Source organism: Haplochromis burtoni, unplaced genomic scaffold, assembly GCF_018398535.1.
Source record: "Haplochromis burtoni strain Fernald_Lab_line unplaced genomic scaffold, NCSU_Asbu1 Contig_70, whole genome shotgun sequence".
Lineage (NCBI taxonomy): Eukaryota > Metazoa > Chordata > Actinopteri > Cichliformes > Cichlidae > Haplochromis > Haplochromis burtoni.
The window spans coordinates 1355775-1382518 of record NW_024582431.1 but is presented as its reverse complement, the minus strand read 5'-3'; the positions used below and the strand labels follow the sequence as shown (position 1 = coordinate 1382518).

At 40.3% G+C, this 26744-nt stretch overlaps 3 protein-coding genes across 6 annotated transcripts; 1 reads left to right on the top strand and 2 right to left on the bottom strand.

The window, feature by feature from the left end:
- Positions 1 to 15372, bottom strand: pdcd11 (programmed cell death 11). 3 transcript variants are annotated; one of them, XM_042221601.1, is made up of 36 exons: positions 15275 to 15372; positions 13892 to 14014; positions 13086 to 13229; positions 12750 to 12914; positions 12281 to 12442; positions 12081 to 12201; positions 11727 to 11902; positions 11498 to 11605; positions 11171 to 11383; positions 10936 to 11060; positions 10790 to 10850; positions 9983 to 10129; positions 9610 to 9861; positions 9379 to 9504; positions 9102 to 9296; positions 8777 to 8947; positions 8464 to 8677; positions 8159 to 8308; positions 7720 to 7832; positions 7096 to 7595; positions 6920 to 6982; positions 6552 to 6648; positions 6284 to 6373; positions 6096 to 6198; positions 5462 to 5639; positions 4574 to 4630; positions 4359 to 4481; positions 4114 to 4236; positions 3705 to 3870; positions 3311 to 3427; positions 3062 to 3208; positions 2634 to 2884; positions 1338 to 1506; positions 1074 to 1227; positions 618 to 783; positions 1 to 465 (listed from the first exon to the last, which is right to left on the bottom strand). In XM_042221601.1, the coding sequence occupies exons 2-36, from the start codon at positions 13991 to 13993 to the stop codon at positions 294 to 296; spliced, it is 5421 nt and encodes a 1806-aa protein (XP_042077535.1). In that variant the 5' UTR covers positions 13994 to 14014; positions 15275 to 15372; the 3' UTR covers positions 1 to 293. The 3 variants fall into 3 exon arrangements, with proteins under 3 accessions (XP_042077535.1, XP_014189888.1, XP_014189889.1); XM_014334402.2 differs by lacking the exon at positions 15275 to 15372 and adding an exon at positions 14302 to 14408; XM_014334403.2 differs by lacking the exon at positions 15275 to 15372 and adding an exon at positions 14302 to 14408 and having other exon boundaries at positions 3062 to 3205.
- On the top strand, positions 14488 to 17027 carry atp5md (ATP synthase membrane subunit k). The gene is made up of 4 exons (XM_005925009.2): positions 14488 to 14613; positions 15810 to 15914; positions 16066 to 16159; positions 16905 to 17027. Exons 2-3 carry the CDS (start codon positions 15828 to 15830, stop codon positions 16153 to 16155), a joined length of 177 nt encoding a protein of 58 aa, XP_005925071.1. The 5' UTR covers positions 14488 to 14613; positions 15810 to 15827; the 3' UTR covers positions 16156 to 16159; positions 16905 to 17027.
- On the bottom strand, positions 17026 to 24441 carry taf5 (TAF5 RNA polymerase II, TATA box binding protein (TBP)-associated factor). 2 transcript variants are annotated; one of them, XM_042221602.1, is made up of 11 exons: positions 23992 to 24441; positions 22275 to 22503; positions 21865 to 22180; positions 21477 to 21640; positions 21189 to 21324; positions 20683 to 20803; positions 20477 to 20606; positions 18303 to 18467; positions 17983 to 18160; positions 17646 to 17823; positions 17026 to 17522 (listed from the first exon to the last, which is right to left on the bottom strand). In XM_042221602.1, exons 1-11 carry the CDS (start codon positions 24410 to 24412, stop codon positions 17308 to 17310), a joined length of 2253 nt encoding a protein of 750 aa, XP_042077536.1. In that variant the 5' UTR covers positions 24413 to 24441; the 3' UTR covers positions 17026 to 17307. The 2 variants fall into 2 exon arrangements, with proteins under 2 accessions (XP_042077536.1, XP_042077537.1); XM_042221603.1 differs by having other exon boundaries at positions 22275 to 22500.
- Between the last annotated feature and the right edge of the window lie 2303 nt (positions 24442 to 26744).

Here is a 26744-nt window from a genome sequence, read left to right as displayed (position 1 = left end):
TCGTCTGACAAAGGTTTTATTGAAGCTTTTATAAATCTGTTCAAACAGTCAGCAATCATCGTGACATGATTTACTCATTATCATACAAAACTGTTGTTTTATAGACCCACAGTATTGTGTAGCATACAATTTCAACACTCATGAGTCCACAACTATTACAAAAAACTTAATTACAAGCTAAAATATTGGTCATTTTGAGGAAAATGCTCCTCCTCATCTGAGGATACAAATACACAGCAAGTCACGTGTGTCCACCTGCATTTATAAGGTGTTTGCCTGCATATATCTGGACTTTACTTGGTACCCTCTGTGCCTTTAGCCTCCACAAACTCAATGGCCTTTTCTTTTACTGCTTGGACGCTCTGAGGGGTGCCATGTGTCTTCTCATATTCCAGGTAACGCTTGAAGAAGAACTTGATCTTCTTCACAGAAACACTCAGGTGGATCACTCGATCAAAGAGCGCTCTGAAAGAGGCAGAAGTTGTAATACAATATTACACACTTATCCATCTCACATGTCAGTTCTTATGAGTGTGTAACTGTTTAGGAACACAGACGCTATAGCATATGGAATAACGTATGGTAACCATGACGATGAAAAGAAAGTTTCTGTTCACCTGATTTCCTTCTGCGATCCATGTTTGACCATGAGGTCGATGAAAACAGACCACAGGTCGGTACGTTTTGGGTATGTGCTCAGGACTTTGTCAAACATGTTGCGACCTCTCTCTACATCACCGTAACGAAACTCCAGCTGAGCGAACTTGGCGATCACATCCACACCTGAGAGAAGAGGATGAGAACACAGAAAAGGTTACGTCCTGTAGAAAAACACAGCTTTGACAGGTGAAAAGAATTGTTAAAAATATTGCATCAGTTTCAGTGCTAGTGGTGGTGTTGGGTGGTGGGATGCAACTGTATAAACATCCACCATAATATTTAAGAATAACTGCAAAAACCATGAGCGTTAAGTTATTGGTGGACAACATACATCAAATGTACATAGGAGGTATTGTACATACAGACGCTATGATCATTTCAGTATGACAAGATGTTTAAACAGGCCCTCTTACTTTCTTTTGGAGGGAGACTCTTCAACGCCCTCTGCAGGAGATTACTGGCAGCATCACTCTGACCCTGCTGAAGCAGGAAGGTCCCATAGCTAAACCATACTTCCTTATTCTGACGGAAGCGCTTCACCATCGTCTTATACAGGCCCTCTGCCTCCTGGGTACAAAAAACCCCCACAATGAGTCAACAACACACAGATCGTGCATATATCAGATGCTTATTTAAATATGCGTACCTAAATATTTTGGTATTTTCTGAGAAAGTACCTTGATTTTGTTGGACTTGGCGTAGATCTCAGACAGCTTCTGGTATACAGGCATGGGCTCACAGAACTGCACTGCCCGCTCAAACACCTTCTTGAGACTCTCCTCTGTGCCATACATGTTCTCCAGGTTCAGCAGGGCCACCCACACATTCAGCTTCTCCTGCTCCTCCCTGAACCACAACAGGCACAATTTTACACATCTAACCATCTTTAGTTAAATTGTGCACAAACTTTCTTGCAACTGGATGCAGAGATCGCTTTATCAGTTAAACAAATTCAACTACTCATTGCTGTAGCTGACTGGTTGACTAAACTACGATTATTTAGTCAACCATTTTTAGAACAGACTTGCAGCATTTGGGCGTGTAAATATAGTTCAAAAGCTGCTGCAGTTAAAAGTGAACATCAAAGTGCAGAAAAAAGGTGATCTGAATGCAGAAAGGCATTCATGTGAGAAAGGCTGGTTTGACTATTTTAGAAAGCACATTATTAAATGCCTAACACAAAGCAGTGAGTAAAGAGAGGACTTGCGACCAGAGAGAGGAAAGCCCCTGTCCAACAGAGCCATTGTTCTGACAGCATGTCTTTGTGGCCACTTCATCCTCGTGCATATGAGTGTGCTTGATAACTTCTGTTTAACTTGTTTTTGTGACTAGTTCCTCTCTGTTTAGGTGGTGGCAGCAGGGATTAAAGTCAAAAAGATAGATAAAGCTTTAACAAAACCTTCACTTGTTCCTGATTCTGCATCCCTACTTCCACACATCTCCTTGACTTCCTTGAACCTTGTTAGAAGTAAAGTTCTTGAAGCTCTTTTTTGAACTGAGGAATTCCTGCCATATTTCAGGCCTGCTTATTGAACAAAATGACTGGGTGTGCATCAGATGTTAGTGAGATGGTCTCTGCCTATACACATGCCCCTTGGGGAAAAACCTTAAACTGTTCTAAAGCGTGCCAAACCACATGTTTACTGTTATATACTAAGGTGTCAAAACTCATCAGAGGAGGTCGTCAAATATCTCCTTTATCAGAGAAAGCATTAGCATGAATTGGCTGTACTCAAACTGCTTCTAAATCCAACAGAAAGCCTTTGGGATGAGGTGGAATAAAAGAACTGCACTACAATAAAAGAACTTCTTATAAATAAGCAGCACCTGTGTAACACTATGATGTCAGTACCACAATGTTTCCAGCACCTTGCTGAATCTCTATCATACAGACTTAAGCCAGCAGTACTGTGTGCCACGTGTAACTAATAAAGTTGCTAAGCGCGTGTATTCATCTACAAGTCTACCATTACCTGAAGGAGATCGTTTTCAGGGCTCTTTCAGCGACAGTGCGGGCCTGCTCGATCTGTGTAGCCTGCAGATGGTGAGCCATGAACTGGAGCCACAGCAGCGAGCTGTTGGGTGATGCTAGGAGCAGACGCTCGAAGGCACCTGCATCCTGGGGCCGCAGGTTTGGATCCATCAGCTCAGCCTCTCTCTGTATCAAAGCCTTCTCTGCTTCCTTTTTCTCCTGCTCTTGCTCATGACGAGACTTCTTCTGGGGCTGGGAGGCGGAAAGAGCACATTTAAGGTAAAACACAGGAAAGAAAAGGAGACGGGATAGAGCCGAGAAAGGTTGAGAATGGATAAATTATGAATGAGGTCTTTTAAGGGGTAAACTGATGTGCTGAAAGTTCTGTTTCTCCACTAACTAAGAATGTACATCTTTTTCTTTTTTCACCTTAGTGCTTCCCTCTTGGTCTTCTCCATCACTCGAGTCCTCCTCCTGCGCTGCAGAGGCAGGCTTCAGGGAGCTAAGACCCACATCCCAGGAGAAACCTGCTGTCACCTGCAGTCTAGATGGACACGATGCACTGGATGTAACCTGCTGAGGGAGAGAACGTATTCATAAGATTCTGGTTAAGTGTATTCAAATCACCCAATCTATGGAGATTTACAAGACTGTAAAGGTTTATAAGCAGTTGCTTACTTTTGCAGGTTTTCCTTCATCTTCCTTATCCTCCTCTTCTCTGAAGTACACCTCTACTCCACTATCATTATCATCAGTTCTTGCCTTCTTTGATTCCTTCTTCTTTTTCTTTGAGATCTGCCAATGAAGAACCATTAAGACCCAAATAAACCACAATTCAATACATATATAAAGTCACCTAGGCAAAGATCAGTGCAGGATTTATTATTGTCAGACCCAAAGATGATAAATGGAAGATGAAAAAACAATGGCCTTGTTTTTGTCAAAAATGCAAAGTGATGATTCAAAAATATCAGAGCATAAAATGAAAGAGTTAACAATGTAATAGAAAACACAAGGAAATGAAATAAATTTACATGTGAAAGTAAAAAAGAAACTGAATGTGTCTTTTCACCTCTTCGCTCTCAGATGCTGGGCGTTTCTTGCTCTTCTTATCTTGTTTCTTCTTCTCCTCTCTGACGAGACGCAGCGGCAGACCGAGCGATTCTGGAAGGACGTCTGGCTTCCCGGTGTCCTCAGGGAGAAGCGAGAGGTTGATAAACTCCTCCTCCTTGTCAATACTGAAGACAAGAATAGCAAAAACTAAAATTGTAGGATGGCAGTTTGGAGTCTGAAAATAGTCCCTACCTAAAGCCGTCCCAGAGAACTTCTGAAACTTGGTATGATAATGAACTTTTTCCCTTTTATTTTTAAATGCGACATTAATGGCAGTTAAGATATAATTCTAAGCTGGATCGGTGTAGAAAATTGGTAACAAAGCATAAATTCTGACGAGTGATTTTTGAACTCTGAGCTGACTTTACCTGAGAATTTTGGTGGTGAGCAGGGCGTTGGGAGGCAGGTGCTCAGAGACGATTTTGTGATTTTTAACAAAGTATTTGGTGGTTTGCTGGAGCTCAGCTCTTCCAATGATGCTTCTTGACAACCTGAAAGACAATTATATAGAACAGTAAGAAGATATAACAAGTAAGAGCAGAAATGTTAGAATAAATGTTGAAATGTTTCTAAAAACAATCATTAGTATGCTGTGGATGGATCTCTTAGTTACCTGATGAAGACTCCCTGCTCTCCAACAGACTTCACATAGCCTCTGATGATCTGGCCTGCCTTCAGTTTGTTTACGGACAACACTTCTGGGTCTTTTGCTGGCTTGGCCTTCTCTGGGTTCAGCCTGGAGGAACACATTATAACACGATACATTTTTATTGCTTTATTAACAAAAATCATCACAAATCAAACTTTTACAACAATGCCTTCTCATACCTTGATGGCCGCAGAGACAACTGCCACTTGTCCTTTTCATTATCTAGAAGGTAACACCTGAAAAAAACATTTTAAAAATATAAATATAATAAAAATATAAAAAATAATCAATATTTACTTCACAGTCACTAAACATGTTTAATCAGAAAGTCTTGAGATTAAAGTTGTGACGATATTTTAATATTTTCATGTCAGTGACACATAACTGAATTCTGCAGACTGAATTTTGACTCCACTTCAAATAACAAATGTACTGAAAAAGGTCTTTTCTATTTAAGCTGGCACAGCAATATTACAGCTAATAAAAAAGAGAAATCCACAAGGTAAAGTGTGGGTTGATATATTGAATTTAAAAAAAAAGCTGAAGGGAAAACAGAACTTCCAGGTGCTGCTCCAAAAGAAAAGTTCTCTCATTACTTCGTTGCACAGTTGCCTGCATGAGCTCTGATAGAAAAAAAACATTTTTTAGATCTAACTTTAGCTTTTCAGATTTTTGCTCCACAGATGTGGGCCAACGAGTGTCACATTACTGTAACAGCTGGACAGAGAGAACTGAACACTGCAGCAGACATCACAGCTATGATGAAAAATCGGTTTTTATAAGAGAAGAAAACAGGTTACAGTTAAATCTACTGCTGCTGCAACACTTGCATTGTTTTATCATGCAAGCTGATGGGAGCTGTAGTGTTTCAGTAGCCACTAAATAAATATAGTTTAACGTTGTTACACTCAAAAAGTTTTAACTCTTAATTTGCTTACTGGTAATTTAGAAAAACAATGAAATAAATGCAAAAGTAAAGTTTGCACTGGATAACAGAAGCTAGTGCAGATTAGCGTAAAACTATTCTTTTCTGCACACGGTCTATAACAGAGATCATCCACACTGACCTGAGAAACTGATCCTTGTTGTAAACAGCCAGTGGGTTTGGCCTGTAGGCATCAGCAAGGTCTGTGACAGCAACAGTCCCCATGCCCCCAAAGGGAAGTTTGACCAGCAGGCCAGTTTGTGGCTGAATATTTGTTACTATCCCCAAAGTAATGCTGCCTTTCTCCAGTTTATGGACACCTGGAGAAAAAAAAAGGAATCCAGAAATTAAATTAACCCGATTTTATGTGATACAGATTTCAAAACTAGAAGATCCAACAACAATAACATAACACAAAAACTTTAGTAGCTAAAAATGGAGCTAAATCAACAATGAAGTTAAGTTACTTCAGTTACTGCTAACTAAAATGTTAACCTGTTATGTTACACTTTCACTAAAACTAAACTAGCTAGGCTACTTTAGTGCTTATATTGAACTTATGCTGTGTCACTACTACTATAATGTTGCTGCTGCTGCCACCTTGTGGCAATAGATTCAAACTGTAACTTCAGTAGTCTGATAGCAGCTTAATGGAACAGGAGGATACAAAATGCCCTTATTTTGGTTTGCAGATAATTTTTTAAATAAAAGAACATTTTTTCTAGAAACATCTTAATCTATATGTTGAGGCTATATCGTCCTCATGTAGCTCTTACCTGTGAGTGACAGCACGAAGCGATGAGGAGGGAAGCTCGCTTCTACCACTCTGGCACGGACTGCTTGGCCCAGCTTGTACAGTTTCTCGGGGTGGCCGATATCCTCGAATAAGCACAAAGTGTAAGATGATTGACCTTTTACAAATAACATTTGCTCTTCCTATACATTTGCAAAGACACAAACTTACTTTAGGATCAGTGGTCATTGCCAGCAGTTCAACCGTTCCAGAAACACTGGGATCAGTCGTGACTTCCAAAGACTTTCTGTCTGAGTTAAACTGGTGAGAGAAACATGAAGACATTGAAGAAAAAAGAAAGAGGACATAAATTCCAAGCTTGCTTTTTGGCTTTCTTTTTCCTTTGAAATTGTTTTTGGATTTTTTAATGTACAATCACTTCAAGTTTGGGGCAAAACTTGTAAAATAATATAAAGCCATCTCGATCTTCAAAGCTTACCTTTGATACAAAGCATGTAATTTCCTCCCCAGCTGTATAGCTGCTCAGTTTTTCTTTTGCTGTAACTGGTTTGAAATCGACACTCTCATTCAGTTTGCTACAGAGAGGGAAAAAAGACCAAAAAGATGAAAAACAGAAAAAGCAAAAAATATGCAAGAGTTTGGGGAGGGTGAAATTCCCAATGAAAATTATAGTGCAACAAATTTTACTCATTTTAAACACATGTGCAATATTTTAGTAACAGAAAAGGCTGGAGATGTTAATGTGTGAATGATGGTTGTTTGGCTATTTTAGGATTAAATAATGATCAGGCTCAGGTGACGCAAAATAAAAACCAGAATGCAAGTTTATTTGTGTTGTACATTTACCTGGGTATCAGCGTAAGCTCGGAAATGGTGTATGTGAACTTTGGATGGGAGAATGGCAAGAATCTGAAACAGAAACAGTTGCGATTACATCTACATTACTACATAACACAAAGAAAGTGAATACATATCATATGTCTACTCCAGCAGGTAAAATGAGGCACAACAGCCATCATTACCTGTGACTGGAAGCCTCTCGTCCTCCGATAACCCTGGCGGTGACCACGCTGCCCACTTTCACTGATGACGTGGGGAAAGATCCCAGGCGCACTTCTGCAGGCTCCACCACTTCAGACACATGCACGCTACCTGAGCTTCCATCCTCTAAGGTAACCTGGATGCAGGTAGGTTTTACTGTCCGCACCGTGCCCTGCAGGATTTCACCAAAGCAGTGGCCCTTGCGGCCAGTCTGGTTTTCTGAAGCTGTGCGCTTTCGCTCTGGCATACTGCGCTCCCACGACACCAAAGGGAGCCCTTGCAGCTCTTGACAGCTGGGTTCAATAACTTCAGCTGACAAAGTCATGCCCGCCTTCAGCTTCTCTGACTCAGACAGGAATATCTCATTCAGGTGGCTGCAAGTCTGGATCACAGTCAGCTGTGCCGTGTCACCCAATGAGATGACGGCAAAGTCTTTGTCTATGTGCTGCACCATTGCTGTGTATTTCAACCCTTCAGCCAGCTATAAAAAAATTAAAAACATTACAATCAAATGGTGGATTTATATTTTTACAGATCTAATTTAAAAAAAAATAAATATATATATATATATATATATATATATATAAATAAATAAAAACACTCACAGATTTCTTCTTCCCCATCACCTTGGAAAGGATAGAGACATGGACACAAGCAGGAAGCATGTCAACATGAAGGACAACTGCACCGACTTTCTGTCCGTTGGTCAGTTTAACACCTGCAAAAAATACAGTTTTTGGTTATATATGAGCTTATCTTTCATACAAAATAACTTCTCTGTAACCTCCTGATGTTATGAATCGGTAAACTTCATACTTCATCTGTTATTAGATATAACATAATATTGTTTTGAATATTGTGAAAACAACATACACACTAAATAGCTCACCCGTCTATTTGACCTTGTGCTTTTGATCCACAAGTTCCAACCAATTTAATATTTTCTTCAAAATTAAAGCTTCACTGACCAAAGCAAAGCAAAAAAAAAAAATAATAATAATAATAATATGAGAAATATTTAGTTTTTTCCTGTTCAGTACATACCCATCATGTGGTGCTTATTGGCCAGAATGGTAGCACCAATCAAGGCATCAGACTTAAACGTGGCACCGGTGTCATTCACAGTATCCACAGTCAGCTTCAGTTTCTGTCCAACAGACAGAGCAGCCAGCTGCTGCTGAAGTTCACTGTTATCTAGAAAAAATAAAAACAGGAACTTAAGTCTCACTAAATGTCTGGAATTCTGCAACTCAAATCTTATTTGGCCTTTCGTGGGTCTATAGCTCCCAGCGTTTATTGACACACTTAGCAAAAGGCAACTATTTATATCTAATTGACTTCACACATACCTTTCATAACCAACATTTCCGTGACTGCTCTTCTCTCCTGAAGACCGTTAATGAGTCTTGTCTGGGCATCCCCCTTTGGTGATATGACCTCTGAAATCTTCAGTGTGACCAGGAATCGCCGCTTCTCCTCATCGAGGTTTGTCACTTTAGCAATGACCGTCTGGCCAACCTGGAAGGTGTTCGTCGTATCTCTGATGAACTTGTCAGTCATGGCCTGGAAAAGCAGAAACATTTGAAAATTTAACCAGGAAAATATATAACTGTTATACAAGTATGAGCCTTTCAGTTTACAAATTAAAAGTTCTTTACTTACTGATTTGGGTGCAAGTCCACAAAGGCCGTATGGAAACTCCACAAAGACACCATAGGGCATGATATTTTTGATCCAGCCAACCAGCTGAAGTCCAACAGTGATCTCAGAGAAATCTTTGGCAACCACTCCTTCCTCCAGTGACCATCTCACTGTTGGTTTCTTGGTGAGAGTCTTTAAATGAGAAGCAGCTAAGGAAACACACATTTTTCAAAATAGAAGATGTATGAATTTCCCAAGAGGACATAGTGAATCAATCAAAGCTGAGTAAAGGTCATCGGGTGGTCAGATCTGCAAAATATCTGCAGGCTACTGAAAAAAAGGATACAATATTCTGCTTGTTCTTGCTTGGACAGATGAGTTTTGAGATGATATCTCCTTCCTGCAGGCTCTCCCACAGCAGAGGGCAGTTGGACATGTGATCAGACAGGTGGCTCATAGGCAGTACAGCATGGATCTCATCCGGGAGGATGGCCACTTCCAAACCGTTGAGTGACTTTTTCAGCACCTTTGCATCCAGCCTCTACAATAAATAAGACAAATTAATAAAAATAAGACAAAAGATTATATTTTCAATTGAACACGCCACAGAGACGACTTCTTACCTTCCCCACTTCACAGTCAAACTCAGGTTTTTCAGTCTCCTCATTTTCTTTTTCGACCACTGCCTTAAATGAAAGCACCATCTTTCCCTTTTCAGGATCACACTGAAGAACTTTAGCCTTTACCACCTGGATTATCAATCAAGACCAGCAAACTTGTGAGATACATCACAGAAACAACACAAATCAAGACCATACAGGAATCTCAGTGTACATGACATTCGATCCGTTTACCTGCCCAACGTAGAAGATGTCCTCGGGACGAACGATGGGCTCAGAGCTCAGCTCACTGAGCGGCACCAGACCCTTAACCCCATTGTAAAAACGGACAATGCAGCCAAAGTCTTTTACGCTCACGATATAGCCGTGGGACACACGACCAGGACGAGTGTCATTATAGCTCAGGAACAACGGCAAGGAGCTTTCAACCAGAGTCTTTTTTCTGGTCAGGTACAGCTTCTTATTCTCTGCATCTACTGACAGCACCTGAAGACAAAGTGTGCAGACACAAATATTCAGTGGAACAATAAACAGCAAATCAGCGCTCACAGCTGAAACTTCACATCAGAAGTTTTATAGTTGTTTGTTAGAGCAGAAGTGCACTTACCCGACATTTGACCTTCATGCCCTCCATGTACTTTTTCTCCGGATTCTGCAGGACAATGTCAGACAGATGGGTTCGAGGCACCAAACCTTTAATGTGGTCAGACAGATGCACCACCATCCCATGACTCAGCAGGACTGACACTGTCCCCTTGGAGAAAGAGAAACATTGAGAGAAAAGAATGTAACACAGACAACAGGGAACAATAAAGAGAGGTGAGGATTTAACTGTGCACAGTTTAAACCTTCCGTTTCAGGCTCATTTACAGCAATTCTAACTAATGTGCGTCATCTCTCCATTCAACATCACTATTTTAAATTATTAAACTGGAGTTCCTAAGTCAAAGATATTTTTAACATGTCTGCCCAGGAGAGTTTCCATTTCTGGTTTGACGCAATAAAAAATTAAACTGAGTAGACGGATTTTTTAAAAAGGGATATTTTGGGAAATACTCTTAGTTGCTTTCTTGCAAAGACAAGTTCCAAAGTAACCTCACAGCAACACCACAGGTGTGGTCAAGAAATAGAAACAAGTGATATTTGTACCATTTGCTTCTGTATGGAAACAAACTTATTGTGTAAGACTTAATACATTACTTAAGGAGTTCATTTGAGTGAGTGTTAATTTAACTTTTCTCCAAAAACAAACTAAAATTTGTCCCAATAAATAACAGACCATGAGTTTGCTTTTTGCCTAATAAAGTCGATGTTATCCTCTTAATGCATTGAAAGACTTCATTGACTCAAACTTTCATAATCAAAAGTTACATGTAAGCCAAGTTTCCAACAAAAGATGATTCTCTGTTCCTACCTCCACAACCTGACCGGCCTGAACATCATGGTATCTGTAAAAAGGCTTCCCAATCACACTCCTAAAATCAAAAGAAGAGAGGCATGCAAAGATCAGAACAGTGAAGCCTACATTTACTGTGGACACTCAAATGAAGTGTAACATACCTGCGTAAAGTAGCAAAATGAATTTGCTCCATGGGGCTGAAGTCCAGGATCCTGCAGATGTGCTCAGGCTGGGCAAACACTCTGTTTTCATTAGTTTGCTCATTAGACTCCTTCAGGTGGTTCCGCTGTCAACGCAGACAACAAAATGATCTCAATCTCATCTTATGATGAAAAAAATATATAAATACAAGACTTATAAAAGTTAAAGTTTGTCCAAAGCATCACGCTGACTTACATGTACAAAGGCCAATGTTTTGTCCGGAAGTTCCAACACTCCTCCAGACAGGTGGTGCATAGCGGTCATCTTGCACTCCTTCACCACCTCTCCAATCCGTTCCCTACCTGCAGGAACGGACTCAATCCCAGTCTCAAGATGAATAAGGTGGCTGCGCAGGCTCATTCCCACCAGACGAGTCTGTGGCTCGATGTACAGCACGCGCGCATTCACCTGAATGGATGGATGCAAAAGGAGGTTTGTACTCTCAAATTATCACATGGCATCAAAATTTCTAAACACCCATTTATCATAGGCGCTGTGTTAAACATGCCAGGTCTACTTTACCTGAAGTCCCTTAGTGTAGCTGGAAGCCTGTTCTGGCTCCATGTGGAGAAAATCCACCTGGCCATTAAACGAGGACAGGAAGTCCAGGATCAGGCCGTGTTTGGTCACCTGCAATACCAACATACTGGCTTTTACATGCAGTTCAGAGGTTATATTTCACTGGTGATTGTTTCATGTTGTTTTAGTAGCAGGACACATATAGCGGATAACATAAAAACACTGTCTTTACCTCCTTGATGGTAGCTTTGACCAGAAGGCCAGGAAGAAGTGTTGTGAGGTTCCAGCCCTGCTTGGGTTCAGCACAAGTCTGAGCAATCGTAGTCAGGTTAGCAGAAAGCTGGACCACGCGACCATCATTCTTCACCTCTTCTACTTGGGAAGTCAAATACTGACCCACTTTCAGCTCTGTACATGTGCAGAAACCACAAATGCTTGAGAGATCCTTTTTAAAAAAAAACAACTGATTACATTTGTTTTATAAAAACTGAAAATATCTGCAATGTCCTGATGAAACACAACCAAATCATGCATGAAAAACAAAACAACTGTTTCCCAAAATGAGCAACAAGTTATTTTCCCATACCTTGAGCATTATTGTGTTTGAATTTCAGGGATTCCTTAGACAGAAAGGCCTTGGTTCCACTGACACCAATGTCAATGATGTAGCCGTAATCCTCCACGCTCTCCACACACGCACTCAAGACCTACACAAAAGATACAACAATTTCTGTAAATGCAGGTTTGATGGATGTTTTTAAACAGTTACTCTCACTAGCGGCTCACCATGCCAGTTTTCAGTCCACTCGGGGTCAGACTTTTGTTGACCAGTTTTGGATTGATTGACAGCTGGATGCTAAGCGAGCCTCTCTTCGTTACATCCAACTTGGCAACCACACACCTGAGCACCATGCCGGGGTAGAAAAGGTGTGGCAAAGAGCAGATTTCCTACAAAGTATAAAGTAATTAATATGGCACTTTTACAGACCTAAAAGTCACAAAACGCTGCACAACAATTAAAACACAGTTAATACAGAGTTACTATGTATGAGGGTCAGCTAACACATTTTGAGTATGTGAGCGAAGACGGTGTTATAGAATATACAAATATAGAAATGTTGTCTTGATTTTTTAAAAGATTTTATGAATATTGTGGACTGAATTACACTGTTGCACACTCACAAGCAGAAATGTCCTCAACACCAAGACAATTCAAATCTCCTACAACATTCTGTTCATTACTATATAGGCCAACCTCTGTGTCAGCTGAGTCCAGCTGCTCACTCAGCAGCTTGGTGTATGAATCGCAGATGTTCTTGATGCTGAGAAAGCCTTGCAGGCCACTAGGCAGGCTGACGGTCACCTCAAAGTCTGTCACCTCTTTCACACAGCCTAGCATCAGCATGCCCTCCTTCACATCCTGGGAAAAAACACACACAAGCCGTTACTGAGACGAGCATCCTGCAAGAGCTTAAAAAATTGCTTAAGAGTGTTATTTTTTTTAGATGCAGAAAACACAGAAGAAATGAAACGTAAAAAAACCATTCAAATACTGTATATGTACTGTAGAGGTTACTGGGAGATTGATTACCTTAACATGCAGAATTTCCACACATTTGACTGGAGCGTTAAGTGTCAGGCCAACTTTCTTTTCTTCTGCCTTTTGCTTCTTGAGCTTTTTGCTGTCATCTTTGGCTCCTGCCTTTCTTTTCTTGGTTTCAGCTTGCTCATTAGACTGCAAGAGAAAAGCAAATTATTGCCAAATGTGAAATATGTTTTAATAATACACTCTAGTGTTGTAGTATACAATAGCCTATTTAAGACCAGGTGACATCAAGGGATTTTTTTTTTAAACAATATTGGCCTAACCTCATAGCTAAGGAGCTCGGGTGTGGCAAAGAGCAGATCTCTTTGCCAGGTCTGTCCTGTGCTAGATGCATCAGGGGCAGTAACAATCAATTCTGCCTCACTGATGTCTGTTTCATTTATAATTTGATTTGCAGTGGAAGCCACAGAGTTTCTGAGCCAAAACAGAGCCAACTTTGAGTTGAGAAGTACTTCTGTGCAGAAGTGATTCCAGATGCAGAGTAGCAGAAGGGCTGGGTTAGTGATATGGATGGCTTCACTGTACATCTGGCAATGCCTCTCCACAAGATGTAGGCAGCAACACATTCGGGTCAACAAAAGATAAATTCCAATTTAATTTTCATTTGTACATGCCATTGTCACATTACAAAAAAGGAACTCCGAGTTGAAACTGAATAACTAAAAAGGATTTCTTGTGAAAAACATACCTGTGGTTATTAATTTTGATCACTTTTGTCTGCACTCTGAACCCAGATCAATTCTTTTTACACTCAGTAAGACAGACAAAAACAGATGGAAGTTAAAATCTACCTGAAACAAATTGTCCGCTTCTGTTCGATGAACCACTGTTTTACTCCCAGTAGACTTCTTTGCTGTCCCTCCTCGAGGGAAGTCCTCCTCCGCCGATGCCATCTATGAAGTTCTTTAAAACGTCTAAGAAAAATAATGTCGCCATTATAAAAGACATCTAATTGTTATTAGTTCACAAGTTTCAAATCACTGAGACTGCGAGAGCCAGATTATTTTATTTAGTGATAAAAGTCCATCTGTATTCGTCGATCTAATCACTCCAAATGCACGACATTACGAGCTAAATAATACCAGGTATAAAACGAATAAACACTAGCAAAAACCTCCACTGGACTGAAGATTTAAATATATGATGTATTGCTGTAAACGTACATTTAAATATACGATCAGAATCATGAAAGGTTTCTTACATTAAATCTCCGGTTTGTGGCTATCCAAACTCACATGCTGTTCAGCAACACGCCATGACCTTAGCCCGGAAGAAAAACTCCGGTGGGCGTTTCAAATTTTGTCCAATGACCGCGAAGAACGAATAATTGGCACCGACATTAGCCATTCAGTGAACGCTCTCGGCCTTAAATTTGAGTGACAGTATTTTTAACAAATAATGGCGCAGTTCTAGATCGCTGACCATGGGCGGGACTTCCTAGCGAGTTTACCATTGCGGCCTCTGCTGAAGGGCACCTGTCTCATTCTGGTTGTACTGTGCTCGAGTGTTTAAGGTAAGCCTCAAGACCTTGAGAAAGAAGTTGGACCACTTACTTTGCTTTGAGCAGTTATAAGTAGAGTCAAGTTGTCTTTACAATGCATCTGTGATGTTGTACAGCTTAAGCCATGGATCTGAAACTAATAAACTACCTAGCAAGCTAACCTAGCAAGCTAACGTTAACTGACTACAGAGTGTGCATTACTCGCTAAAATGTCTTGTATTAATGCATTTGAATTGCAGCGTTGTTTAACCAGAAACAAAACCTGGCATTTTAGGTGTTCATGCGAAGACATGTCCTTCACGTCGGTCATATTTTAATGACGTACCATGTTGGGCTAGCAACTATAAAGGCTGTAACGTCTCTTATGTAACTATGCTGGTACTAATTTGAAGTAGCTAATTTACCGATAGGTTTTTTTGTTGTGCATCAGAGTAGTAGTTGCAAACGTGCTTGAGCTCCCCCTTCTCAAATAACACCCATAAAGTCTACCCAGTACTAGGAATTAATTTATTTTAGCTATAGTCTCTGTTAGGACCTTGATGATTTCTGAATTCACCTCTCTCTACATTTACAGAAAATGATAATATATCGTGTCGTGTCATGCCTTCTCTGATCAATAGCTCCCAACCAAATCACTACCATAAAATATTAAATAGAGACATGATTTACTTACAAAATGTAGTAATCATTTGGGAGAACTTGTTCTTTCAGCAAGAGTGAAAATGGAGTTTTAGACGATGGTAGTGAGATGGTTGCGTTAACAGAAAGACAGGTGGGCAACCTGGAAGTGGGAGTGTTAAAGATGTTAAAATTTCCATTGGGCGTAACCAGGATGGACAGAATTAGAAATTATTATATATCTGAGGGACAGCTCAGGTTGAACGCTTTGAATACAAAGTTCAAGAGGGGAGGATAGGATGGTTTGAGTGTAGAGAAGAGGGTGGTTAAATTGAGAATAAGATGCTGGAGCTGCCAGACAGGAGGAAAAGAGGAAGATCACAGAGAAGATTCACAGATGTAGCGAAGGAGGCTATGCAGAGGTTTGGTGTGACAGTCGAGGATGTTAGGGATAGGGTGAGACGGAGGCAGGTGATGCACAGTGGCAACCCCTAAAGGGAGCATCTGGAAGACGTTATTTTTCTGTACAGTCAATATATCTGCTTATCATATAGTATACTAATTATTTATTTGCCATTTTTCTTGTGTAGGACCATCTGATATCCATCATGGCAGGACATGACGCTGGAACCCAGCACCAGTTCACTGGAATTGCCAAGTACTTCAATTCATACACAATCACAGGAAGGAGGAATGTGAGTTGTGTATATAAACTGCTTAATTGTATAGCTGTTTAAAAGCAAGAATCTATGTCCCTGCTGCTGTCATACTTTATCATACTGCATTGCTCACAGCATTTATATACTCTCCCTTCCCCTTTCTTTTTTTTAATTTTTTTTTTTTTAGTGTGTGTTGGCCACATATGCTAGCCTAGCAGCCATCGCCCTTTTCTTCAAATTGAAGCCTAAGAAAAAGCCTGCTGTCACAGAAAAGTGATTATGTAAGTATGTTAGTCTTTCTGCTTTTCAGTGTTTACAGTCTGTAGACAAGCAACAAGATTTGGGGGACAGAAAGCCACCAGCTTTCCAAGTACTATGGTCAAGTCAAATTTTAGCAGAACGTTACTGTTGTGTCTATCCATTTGTCATTAGGTGATTTATTTCTTTTAAATATATCTTGATTTTCAAACTGCGATAGTAACTCTTCACTATTCCCTGCTAAACCAAAACATTGATGAAATTCTGATTGTTAGCTTTAATTATGTTTTATTACACAGAATTTTATTCTGCTCTTAATGGTAGAATTTATAACCCATATTTATTTGGGAATATGGAGCTGTAGTGAAGCAGGATATGCAGGGGGTTGGTGTGACAGAGGATGCTAGGGTGGGGAGAGATGGAGGCTGATAATCCACTGTGGTGACTCCTGAAGGGAGCAGCTGAAAGAAGAGTTATGATCCATATTTATCACCCATGCTTATTCTGCTTATCTATTACTACACTTGCATATTTGCACTAAATGTGTATTTTGTCTGTGGTATGTAAACAATGTTTTTTGCTGTGCATAAAAACGATAAATTGCTAACGAATAAAAACTCATATCTTGCTCGTTTTGAAAACTATTGGGGAAGCAACTGTGGCTTGCATGGTAAAGCAGGTCGTTTACTCTGCCACATGTGAAAGTGTTCTTTGGCACCATGTTGTAGTTATTCAGTTGAATTGATTGACTCTCTTTTGTCCTCACAGGCTTCCATTTGCCCATCATTTCAAACAGCTTGGAATGGAAAGAGCAGCTGGACATGCTTGTAATGAAATTTGAGTGTTTGGTTTTCCAATGTTAACAATAAAAACATCTATGCCCAAAACATAGAAAACACTTTTCTTTATTTACAGTGTGCACCAGTATAAAAGACTATAGTACAGAAATGTCAGCCATGTATTCAGTAAGGCTGTACTCAACACAACGACTTAAACATACAGTCCTCTGTTTGGCTCTCATAGTTGGCTAACCTAATTTGTTATGCTAGCCAAATGTAAACTGATAAATAGTTATTTTCACTGTGCCATAACCTTCCTCAGTTACTTCTGGCAGTCAGAGTTTTGCATAATTTCTAGTTTCCATTGATTATGTTCTCAGAGGGAAATAGTCTCAAGGATTGAAGGCTCCAGCAGCCAGAAGCAGGTTCCTCCGGGTGAAGTGAAGGTGTATAACAGGTGTTGATTTAGTCGTGTAGGTGCCTAGCAGAAGCTCCTGGGAGTTATCTTGTAAATGGATGTGTCCCGTAGCTGCCGTGAAGTCATCTGTTTCCAAGTCATCGAATGCTGTCATTGCATCCCACAGGCGAACCGTGTTGTCCATAGAACCTGGAAAACATTACACTTTGTCACTCTGGCTATAGTGCATTTTTGAGCCGTGACCATGTCATATCATTTTTGTTTGAGGTTAATCGCTTGATGGAAAAGTATAAAGAAACTTGCAACACTCACCGGAAGCAAGGATTTCACCATCCCTGCTGAACCTGAGGGAATAGATGGTATCTGTGTGGCCCTTAAGCTCTCCCACCATCAATCCATGGCCAATGTCCCACAGGAGGACTCTGCCATCAGTGGCCCCTGATGCCAAAAACTTCCCATTGGGGGAAAAAGCGAGTGAATGGATGGGACCCTGGAAGATGACATTAAAATATTAGATTCACAGATGTTTAAACAGCATTTACTATTTCTAGCTGTGCTGCACTATACATCATTACATGAGCAATTATGCACATTTCAATATAATGTGACTAAAATGACATTTTCTAAATGATGTCTGTTGAACTCTAACCTTATGACCAGTGAAGATGCGCACACAGTTTCCACTTAGGACATCCCACACACGGATGGTACGGTCAGATGATCCTGTGGCAACATAATTGGAGTTTGGGTGAAAACGAGTGCAAGTGATGTCAGCCAGGTGACCAGAAAATATCCGCAGAGGCTGGTAGTGATCTGTCGCCCAGAGTCTGTTAAGAAGAAAAAAAAAAAAAAAGAGCAGAAGGTGGACCAATGAAAAGCACCAGTAGAAGGAGCCACTGTGGATCAACAACAACATGATGTTCCAATATGCTATCAAACAATTACAAAACAAGGTCTAAAGTTTCTTACCGGGCTACCCTGTCATGTCCTCCAGACACAAAATAGTAGCCATAGGGGGAAAACTGCGTGTCCCACACTGGGTAGTTGTGCCCTTTGTAGGCCACCAAACAGGTAAACGTTAGGAGACTCCATAACCTTACTGTACCATCTTCTGAACTGGACAACAAGTAGTTTCTGAAAAGAGACAAACATTTTCATGACATATACAGCTTTATCTGTTGTATAAATAAATAAATAGTAGGGGTGCAACGATACTCGTATCGATATTGAACCGTTCGATACAGTGCTTTCGGTTCGGTACGCATATGTATCGAACAATACAACATTTTTAATTTATTTGATCAACTTTCCTTCTGACGATGCTGTCTGTGTTGAGAGCTCAGTGGATCTGCGCTCGACAGTGCAGCCTAGGCGGAGTAGTCGAACGCAGATTCACTGAGCGCAGGGCAAGCTAGCGAGACAGAAGTTAAGCTCTCCTTGCAACATGGCAAATTGAACCTCCCCCACCCTCATTCAGATCTGGCGTTTGGAACTATTTTGGTTTTCATGTGACGTATGACCCTGAAGGTAAGCGCGTCATGGACTAAAGTAAAACAGTATGTTGGATGTGCCACGCAATGCTCAATTACATGGGTGGGAGCTAGTGTGTTAGCGCAGTTAGCTCGTTAACGTGTTGGCCGTCCAGCCCCATGCACGGGGCGATCGCGGTAGCTCGTTAACGGAGATTTGCCGTGTTGTGGCGTTAACGTCATTTCAACGAGATTAACGCTGACAGCACTAGTGGGAACACAACGAATATGACTGCACATTTACGCCGACATCATCCTAGTGCAAAGACAAGTGGAAGCAGACAAAAACAACAAGCATGCATGCTACAAACTTTACCCGAGTCATTTAGACAGCCGTTAGCACATGATTCTCCTTATGGGGACCTGATATGTTTAATATGCTGCTGAGAATATAGCCCAGAAGAAGCGTATAGTATAGCTTTTATTTTGGAAAGAGCCATTTCTCTGTAATAAACTCTCTTTTCCAAAGATGAGTGATTCCTCAATCAGATACAGGGCTCGCAATATCGCTAGCCCGACGTCCCGGAGCTAGCGATTTTTCCAGTCGGGCTACCAAAATCTATCTCTGCCCTGCCCGTCGGGCTATCGTAGGAAGGAAAAATATATGTCAATGCTTTTGCATTCTTTCGGAAATGTAGCTGGGTAATTATGTCATTGGCATCGGTGAGCCACTGTCAATATGTGACATATTGAAATCGCGTTTGAATTTGCGCTTGTTTTTTGCTTTCACTTTGCAATCGCGCAACTGTGTATAGAGAGCGACAGCACTGATTGGTGAGTGATGATAATTTGCGCACCAATTCCTCTGACATCGTCTTATCAATCGTTAGCTTACTATGCAAACATGACAAGTGAAATCTCCGCAGCAAGCTTAAACATGTGAGAGGTTGATCGCGCAGAGAATCGCTGAGCTTATGTGAGTGCGTGTGTAAAAGCAGCAGGATATATTTTAGTTCTGCTGAGCCAAATAAGACAGGTCAGGGTGAAGAAGTGACAGCCAAAGAAAAGCTTACCACAAAACGGAAAAGTTATGACAAATCAGACTATAAGGCAAAAAGAAAGTGCAGCTTTATGGTTTCATGGACAAAAGAATTTCTGTGGCTGCAATATGACGAGCTAAATAACCAGGGCTGCACATAAGTGGTCCGCAGGTGCGCATTCGCTGTCAAAATAAAAAACGCGCACAAGATAAGAAGTTGCAACGCGTGTTTGCGTACATAAGATTTTCTGGAGGAGGACAGACATTTGTTTAGAACTCTTAAAGATGTCGAAGAAGCTCCTTTAAGCAATTACTGTGATGTTCCTCCACCTCCAAAGAAATGTCAGAAGGAGTCCGAACCACAAAAGAAGCACGTATTCTCGGAAAAGTAGTTGCAGGAGGTGAGCTGGCTTCAAACAAATGATGAACGCACAGAGATGTGGTGCGGAATGTGCCGTGAAAATTTAATAAATGACAAATTAAAAAGGCATGAACATTTTTTTTGTATCGAAAAAATATCGAACCGTGACACCAAAGTATCGAACCGAACCGTGAATTTTGTGTATCGTTGCACCATATATAATAAAGATTTACAAAACACATGGAATCCATTATGCATGGACGAGTGGCTCTACCTGTCCGGGCTGAAGCTGATGCCATACACTGGTCCACTGTGTCCATACATTATCTTTGATTCGCTGGCCGTCTTCTCATCCATGATCCTTTCCAGCACATCGTCTGACTCTTTGTCAATCAAGTTCAAGTCTTGAAAGAAAATAGGAAAAAATTCAAGGGCAATGTTTTAGAAAAGTAAAGATGTTGTCAGTATAAAATAGTGTACCTGCTGCAGACTTGACTTTGCGGAGCTTTTTCGGTGTGACACTCCACACTCGTACTGTGGAGTCAGCAAAGCCTCCTGCGATCAGGCTGGAGTCATCAGTGAAGTCCACTGCAGTCAGACCCTTAAGAAAATAAATACAATTAATTTATGTCATAGTTTTCACTGCCTCAATGCACAATCATTAGAGGTATGACAATTCTGAAACTACGACCGATATCATATCGAAACATCCACAATCAGAATGCAATCCTACATATTTCCCTACAATGGAAACATGGAAATATGTCAGAATAATGAGGGGTTTTTTTTGTTTTTTAAATTCATCACTCATGAACAAGTCTCCAGGTGTGGGATAAAATTATTTTTTCCCTATTTTTATTTGTCCCCTCTATAGGAAAACATAAGTCAACTGAAACTAATGCCAAAAAAATAGGCATTGCCTAACCATCGTTTTGGAGAACAGCCGCTCCTCTGGCAAACAAATGAAATGCATCATAAAGCTTTACCTGGTATGCATTGAGAAAAGTGTAGAAGCAGACAGAGGGGAGGTTATCTGATCCTAGACGAATCCTTTTCGTGGCCTCCTTCATGTACATGATCTTGTCCAGCTTGTCTGAGTCTTTGAGTTCTGGCAGGGGTATCCTAAATAAGACACATTTTATCAGACCTCTTTCTGAGTTGATTCAAAAAGCATGACATTGACATTCAAAATATACCTGACCAAGAAGATTAGATTAGCCTCTACAGTAGTGTGCAACAAACACACAGCACAATACTGTGCAAACAATCCCTACCTATTCTGTGAAGGAGCATTTGGATCCTGCTTTTTGCTCTTGGAGCCCATGCTATCCTTTTTTGGCTTCTTCTTCTTGGGTTTACCCTCCTCATTCTCTGCCTCCTCATCCTCATCATCAAGGGGCAGCTCAATTTCTGGTTCCTTCAGCAATCCATAGTAAACCTTCACATGGTGAGTGACAAAGGAACAAGGACATGTCATTTCAAAGGTTTTGGTATATAAGTGTAAAGAAACATGGAAAGAAGACAGAAGTAATTGCTCAAACTGGTGGCAGATACATGTGAGGCTATCTTAATTTTAAAAAGCTACTGGATGCCTTCAGTATAGGGTCAAGGGTTCAAAATTCAAGTTGTCAAACGTCCAAATGTGTAGTGTAAAAATCCAACCTTAGTTTTATTGGCTTCACGCTTGGCCTCTCCTGCCAAGCTGCCAGACATTGCATCTATCTGGCTCTTGCTGCGTGGCATGCCATCAAAGATATCAATGTAGAGGTGCTCTTGGATAATATTCCAGATCTGGTTGTTCTGACGCTCCTGCAAGTGTCTCTTCAGCAACTGATAGGAGTCACGGGAGATACGCAGGACAAACTTGCTGGTGCGGAAGTCCAACAAAGTCTCGTTGCCTCTCATGTGCTCCTTCTTGGTCAAGCCAGATAAAACGCGCAAGTCCTCTTCATAGTAGCACTCCTGGTCCCCACTGAACCTGAGAGGGAGGTGAACATAAAGAAATAAAGTTATTAAGGTGCACAGAAAATGGAGTGTGGTTGATATTTGGAATAATGTACAATTAGACTCACTTTTCAAAGAAGGCCTTAGCCTCACTTTCATGGTTGTTGTACACCAGCTCCAGATACATGTGGACAAAAAGTGGGTAGAAGACCTGGGACAGTTCAGCTCTGTGACAGTCCAATACTGTTTCTATGAACTTTTTGAGGTCACTGTAGTAGACCTCATAAAGAGTTGGATCTCCCTGCTGGCTGTAAGCTGACAGTACCACACGGACATCTGGCTGGTCCTCTGCAACTGCTGATGAAAAAGTCCCAATGAGATGGGTTGAATTAGCAGTGTGTTGGTTGTATCCACGTGGGAAAAATCCTTTTTAAGATTACCTAAACTGTCAATGTAACTACAAAGTAAATACAACTTTGCCTTTTTTAAGACTTATTTTTTACCAACAATGCACCACCAATGCTCCGAGGTCAATGATCCCGCTGTATACTGGTGATTGCTTTTTAACTGACTGATAATATTAAAAACATTTTAAAAATCCATCCTCCTTTTGTCCTGTGTCATCTGACTAGTCGCCCAAATAGAATGTCTTGCATGATTTTTGCATTCCATATCTTAAAGCTTTGCACATTTTATTCCACAACCCCTTTATTTTTTGGCAAGACCAAAATACATGTGCACAATTCTACATCAATTTGTTCACACAGTCTCCAGCATGCAGCATTCCTCCAAGTTTTTGAAGCTTAAGAAAACAACAACAAAACAGATCATGTTAAATTCATGTTAAATTCTCTCTGTATCCTGGAGTTAGTGGCCATGCACTGTGTTTTAAAAAAATAAAGTTCCTTCTTAAATTTGTTCCTTCTTTTCTTTTATCCTATTTGTCTTTAATATACAGAAAGGAGGTCTTTCTGCATGACCTTAAATCTCTGTACAAAGCAGAGATTTCTCTGCATTTTCATCTGAAATACCTCAATAATCTCATTTTATTTGATCAGTTTTAACCTCCTTCTCACAATAATACCTTACTTATCTTAGGTATCAAAATTGTTCATCTTCACCTAATTCTAATTTTTCCTTCAGTCTTTCAAAACCCAACATATTTTCCCCCCTTAAACATTGTGCATATTGCTGCGATGCCTTTATTTGCCCAGTGCTTGAACTTTCTATCATGCATGCCAGGTATAAATCTCGAGTTTGATGCGAACCACCATAAAAAATCCGTTTCCAAACTTTTCGATTTTGCAGTGTATCCCTCCCATCACCAATATATCAAAAGTCTGATTGATACACTTTGATGCTTGGTAAAGCTAAACCTTCTTTTTCTTTAAAAAAAAACTGCAGAGTTTGTATCTGACCCTGGGTTTCTTTCCACCGCATATAAACTCAAGTTTGCCTCCTTTTTTTTATTTTTTATTTTAAAGGGTATGATCAGTTAATAACAATATATTTAGCTGTTTCACTTTCTATTTGCAATTAGACTTTCACATCATACACGGCATATTATTACTGGTATCATCACATTAAAAACACATTATCACTGCAATCGCTTCACTGAATGAACACGAAGTAACCCTGCCGTAAAACTTAAAGCTATATAAACTTCGAATATGTTAGTACTCGAAGTTAACACACCCTGTAGTAAAGAAATGCTTAACTCTTAGCGCTCTGAGCATTATCCCTAACTGATACCACTACATTAGGCTGTTGTGTCAGACTCGTGGTTGATCAGGAGATGTTTGTTAAGTGTTTCATACATAAAAGCGGCAGCTAACTGTACTGTACCTTTCGTTGGCGCCTGGGCTCCGGCGGAGGATGATCCGGTAACTCGGCTGAGAAGAGAGCTCACATCCCCGCCTTCTAAGTCCACAATACCGGCAGCACCTCCTGATCCTGCCCCGGCCGATTCAGTTGCCTTCGGGTCCAGTGAATTTTCCGGTAATCCCGCCTCACGACGCAAAATCTCGACGGACTCGATGAGTTTGTTCTTTTTGAGGAATTGCAGGACTGCCAGCAATGTCTGCTGGTCCTCCGGGGTAACCGCGGCTGTTTGTTTGTTGCTTGCAGTCGAAGAGCCGGAGCCGGGAGACGCAGAGAGCACTCTACCATCGTTAGCATTGTTATTTCCAAAGCCATCGGTTGATGGTTCTGTTTTAATGTCCGTTTCTATGTCAGCGTCGCTCATACCACCTTGTACGGCCGCCATTTTCAGAATGAATTGCGCATGTGCGACGTAAATCAACGGAAAACACTAACCGTACAAGACCAAGACATATGATTGGTTCTTACCAGTGAGCGTGGTGTTACAGAAGTCCCGCCCTTCGAGTGAGTGTAGTGTAGCGGTTTACGCATTAGGGAGCGGAAGGTCGCCGGTTCGATTTCAGCTCGAGATGAAAAACTGTTTTGAGGTTTGCGTTTGGAAGGGCAGCTGATGTCAAAAGTCTGCCGAATCAAACATATGGAATTACCTGCTGTGGCAACGCCCACTTCATAACTTGATGCTATAATGCTATAATAATATAAATATAAGTATAAATATCTAATTGTACCCCAGCATAAAGACTGCATTCACAAGTGCATATGTTTCACCAGAGAATTGTTATGTGTATAGAGTGACAAAATAATTAGTACTTTGTTTTGCCAAAGACGTATCTATCTTAATAATAATAATAATAATAATTATATACATATATATATATAACTAATGATCTATATATTGTTTTATAAGAACAGCAGTCTAAATTCCAAAGACACTATGTAATTTATATCAAAGACAAGCATTTGATCCCCACATGAAAACCTAGAAAAAATAAAGTTGTGCATGATTTAATCTTACAATCCAATTTATATCATTTTTTACCAGTTGGTGGCACTTTGTTCCCACACAACAGCTGGCCAGCGTCCCAGCCACCTCCTTGGACAATGTGTTGCTGCTATGAATACAATCTGGTATTCTTTTTAATCTATAAAACATTGGTGAATGAAAACAAAGTGAAAATTACTTTGCAAATTTCTACGTCATCTCCTCAGTTACACTGTTAATATAGATGTTTGTTGATACATCAATCTTCTGCACCTTTACATTATCTTATGATCCATCTGCCTCTTTTATTGACATACAATATGAGTCTTCAGAAAATGTGTGACACAGTAAGATGAGGTATAAGTAGCATTTTCATAATAAGTGACAGCTTGTATCACTGAGGAAACACAAGAAGGACAGTAACTGTGTACGAGTATGAGTGGTGTTTTCTTTGCATTCTGCTGAGTCCGAATTTTTGTCCGAACAAGACAGCACACCTTGCTTGAGCGAACAGTCTGTCAATGCATTCATGTACAGCTGACTGTGCATCTTTTGAGGCAGTTAATTTGTTTTTATTTCAAGGAGCCTGTCAGTAAAAAAATTAGAACTTGATCTTGTTTCATTGTGTCTCTGCTGGAAATAGTGCAAAAATCTGGATTTGTTTGTTTTTTTATTTGACTCCACCCTCAAGTATAATACATGTACTGTAAATACAATAATACTGAGTTCTAACAAAAAATGAACACAAACATGTACTTGCAGTCTATTATTGAGTATAGCTCTGGCTGTAACTGATCTCCACCTTATAAACCTGTGTAATGCATTCTCGACATTAAGACTTTGATAACTCAGCAGCAGGTTCAGCACGCAGGCTCGATTTTAAAGACTGGGACAAAAGAAGGGTTCACGGCACAAGAAGCGTTGTATAACACTGCGGCTATGTTGCTCCTCGTGGAGGAGAGATGGGGGTGGGGTTGGCTGGTGAAAGTGGGAGACATACATGTGAACACCAGCAGCTCAGGGTGTGGTCATCAGCGCAGGGCCATTGTAAAGCTGCTAATTAGAGAGAAAATCCATTCCTTTCTGTGGTGTAAAGATAACAACATTACTTTGTAGGCTGACATATTTTTGTTTTCATTTTAAAACATGTCAGACTGAAGGTTTTTGATCTGTAAGTGACTCCTTCATATAGCAAGTTACAAAGCGCCTGATTACTTATGCGCAGCCATATGGCTTAAATTTCCAGTGCCTGCGTGTCTATAAAGGAAACAGCGGCATGTGCTTTTGTACTTGCATTGAATCCCTACAGTTTGTGGTTGTGCTTTTTTCCTTTTTTGTTTGTTTGTTTTTTGAAATGACAGAATAATAGTTCTACTAGGATTAATGTGATCTGAATGAAAATCAAATTAGGATGTGTAAAAAGTAATAACGAGAGAAATCTCCTCTAGCTGTTTTGATGCTTCATGATTCTTTACAGATGTCGACACCGATACGATTACATGAGGTTTATTCGTCTAAAAGTGGCTATTATGGTAAACTGTCTCTGAAATAGGTACGATATATCACCTAACATTACTTTTATGCTCACACAATGAAGCATAACAGAATTTTTCTTCACTAAGACAACAGTTTTACTGCAAAATAAATGCATTTATATTGCCTTTGTCTACCTCTTGTGTTATTTAGCGAAACATAATATGAGTAAAAAAGGTTTAGTAGTGTTTATCAGTCTGTG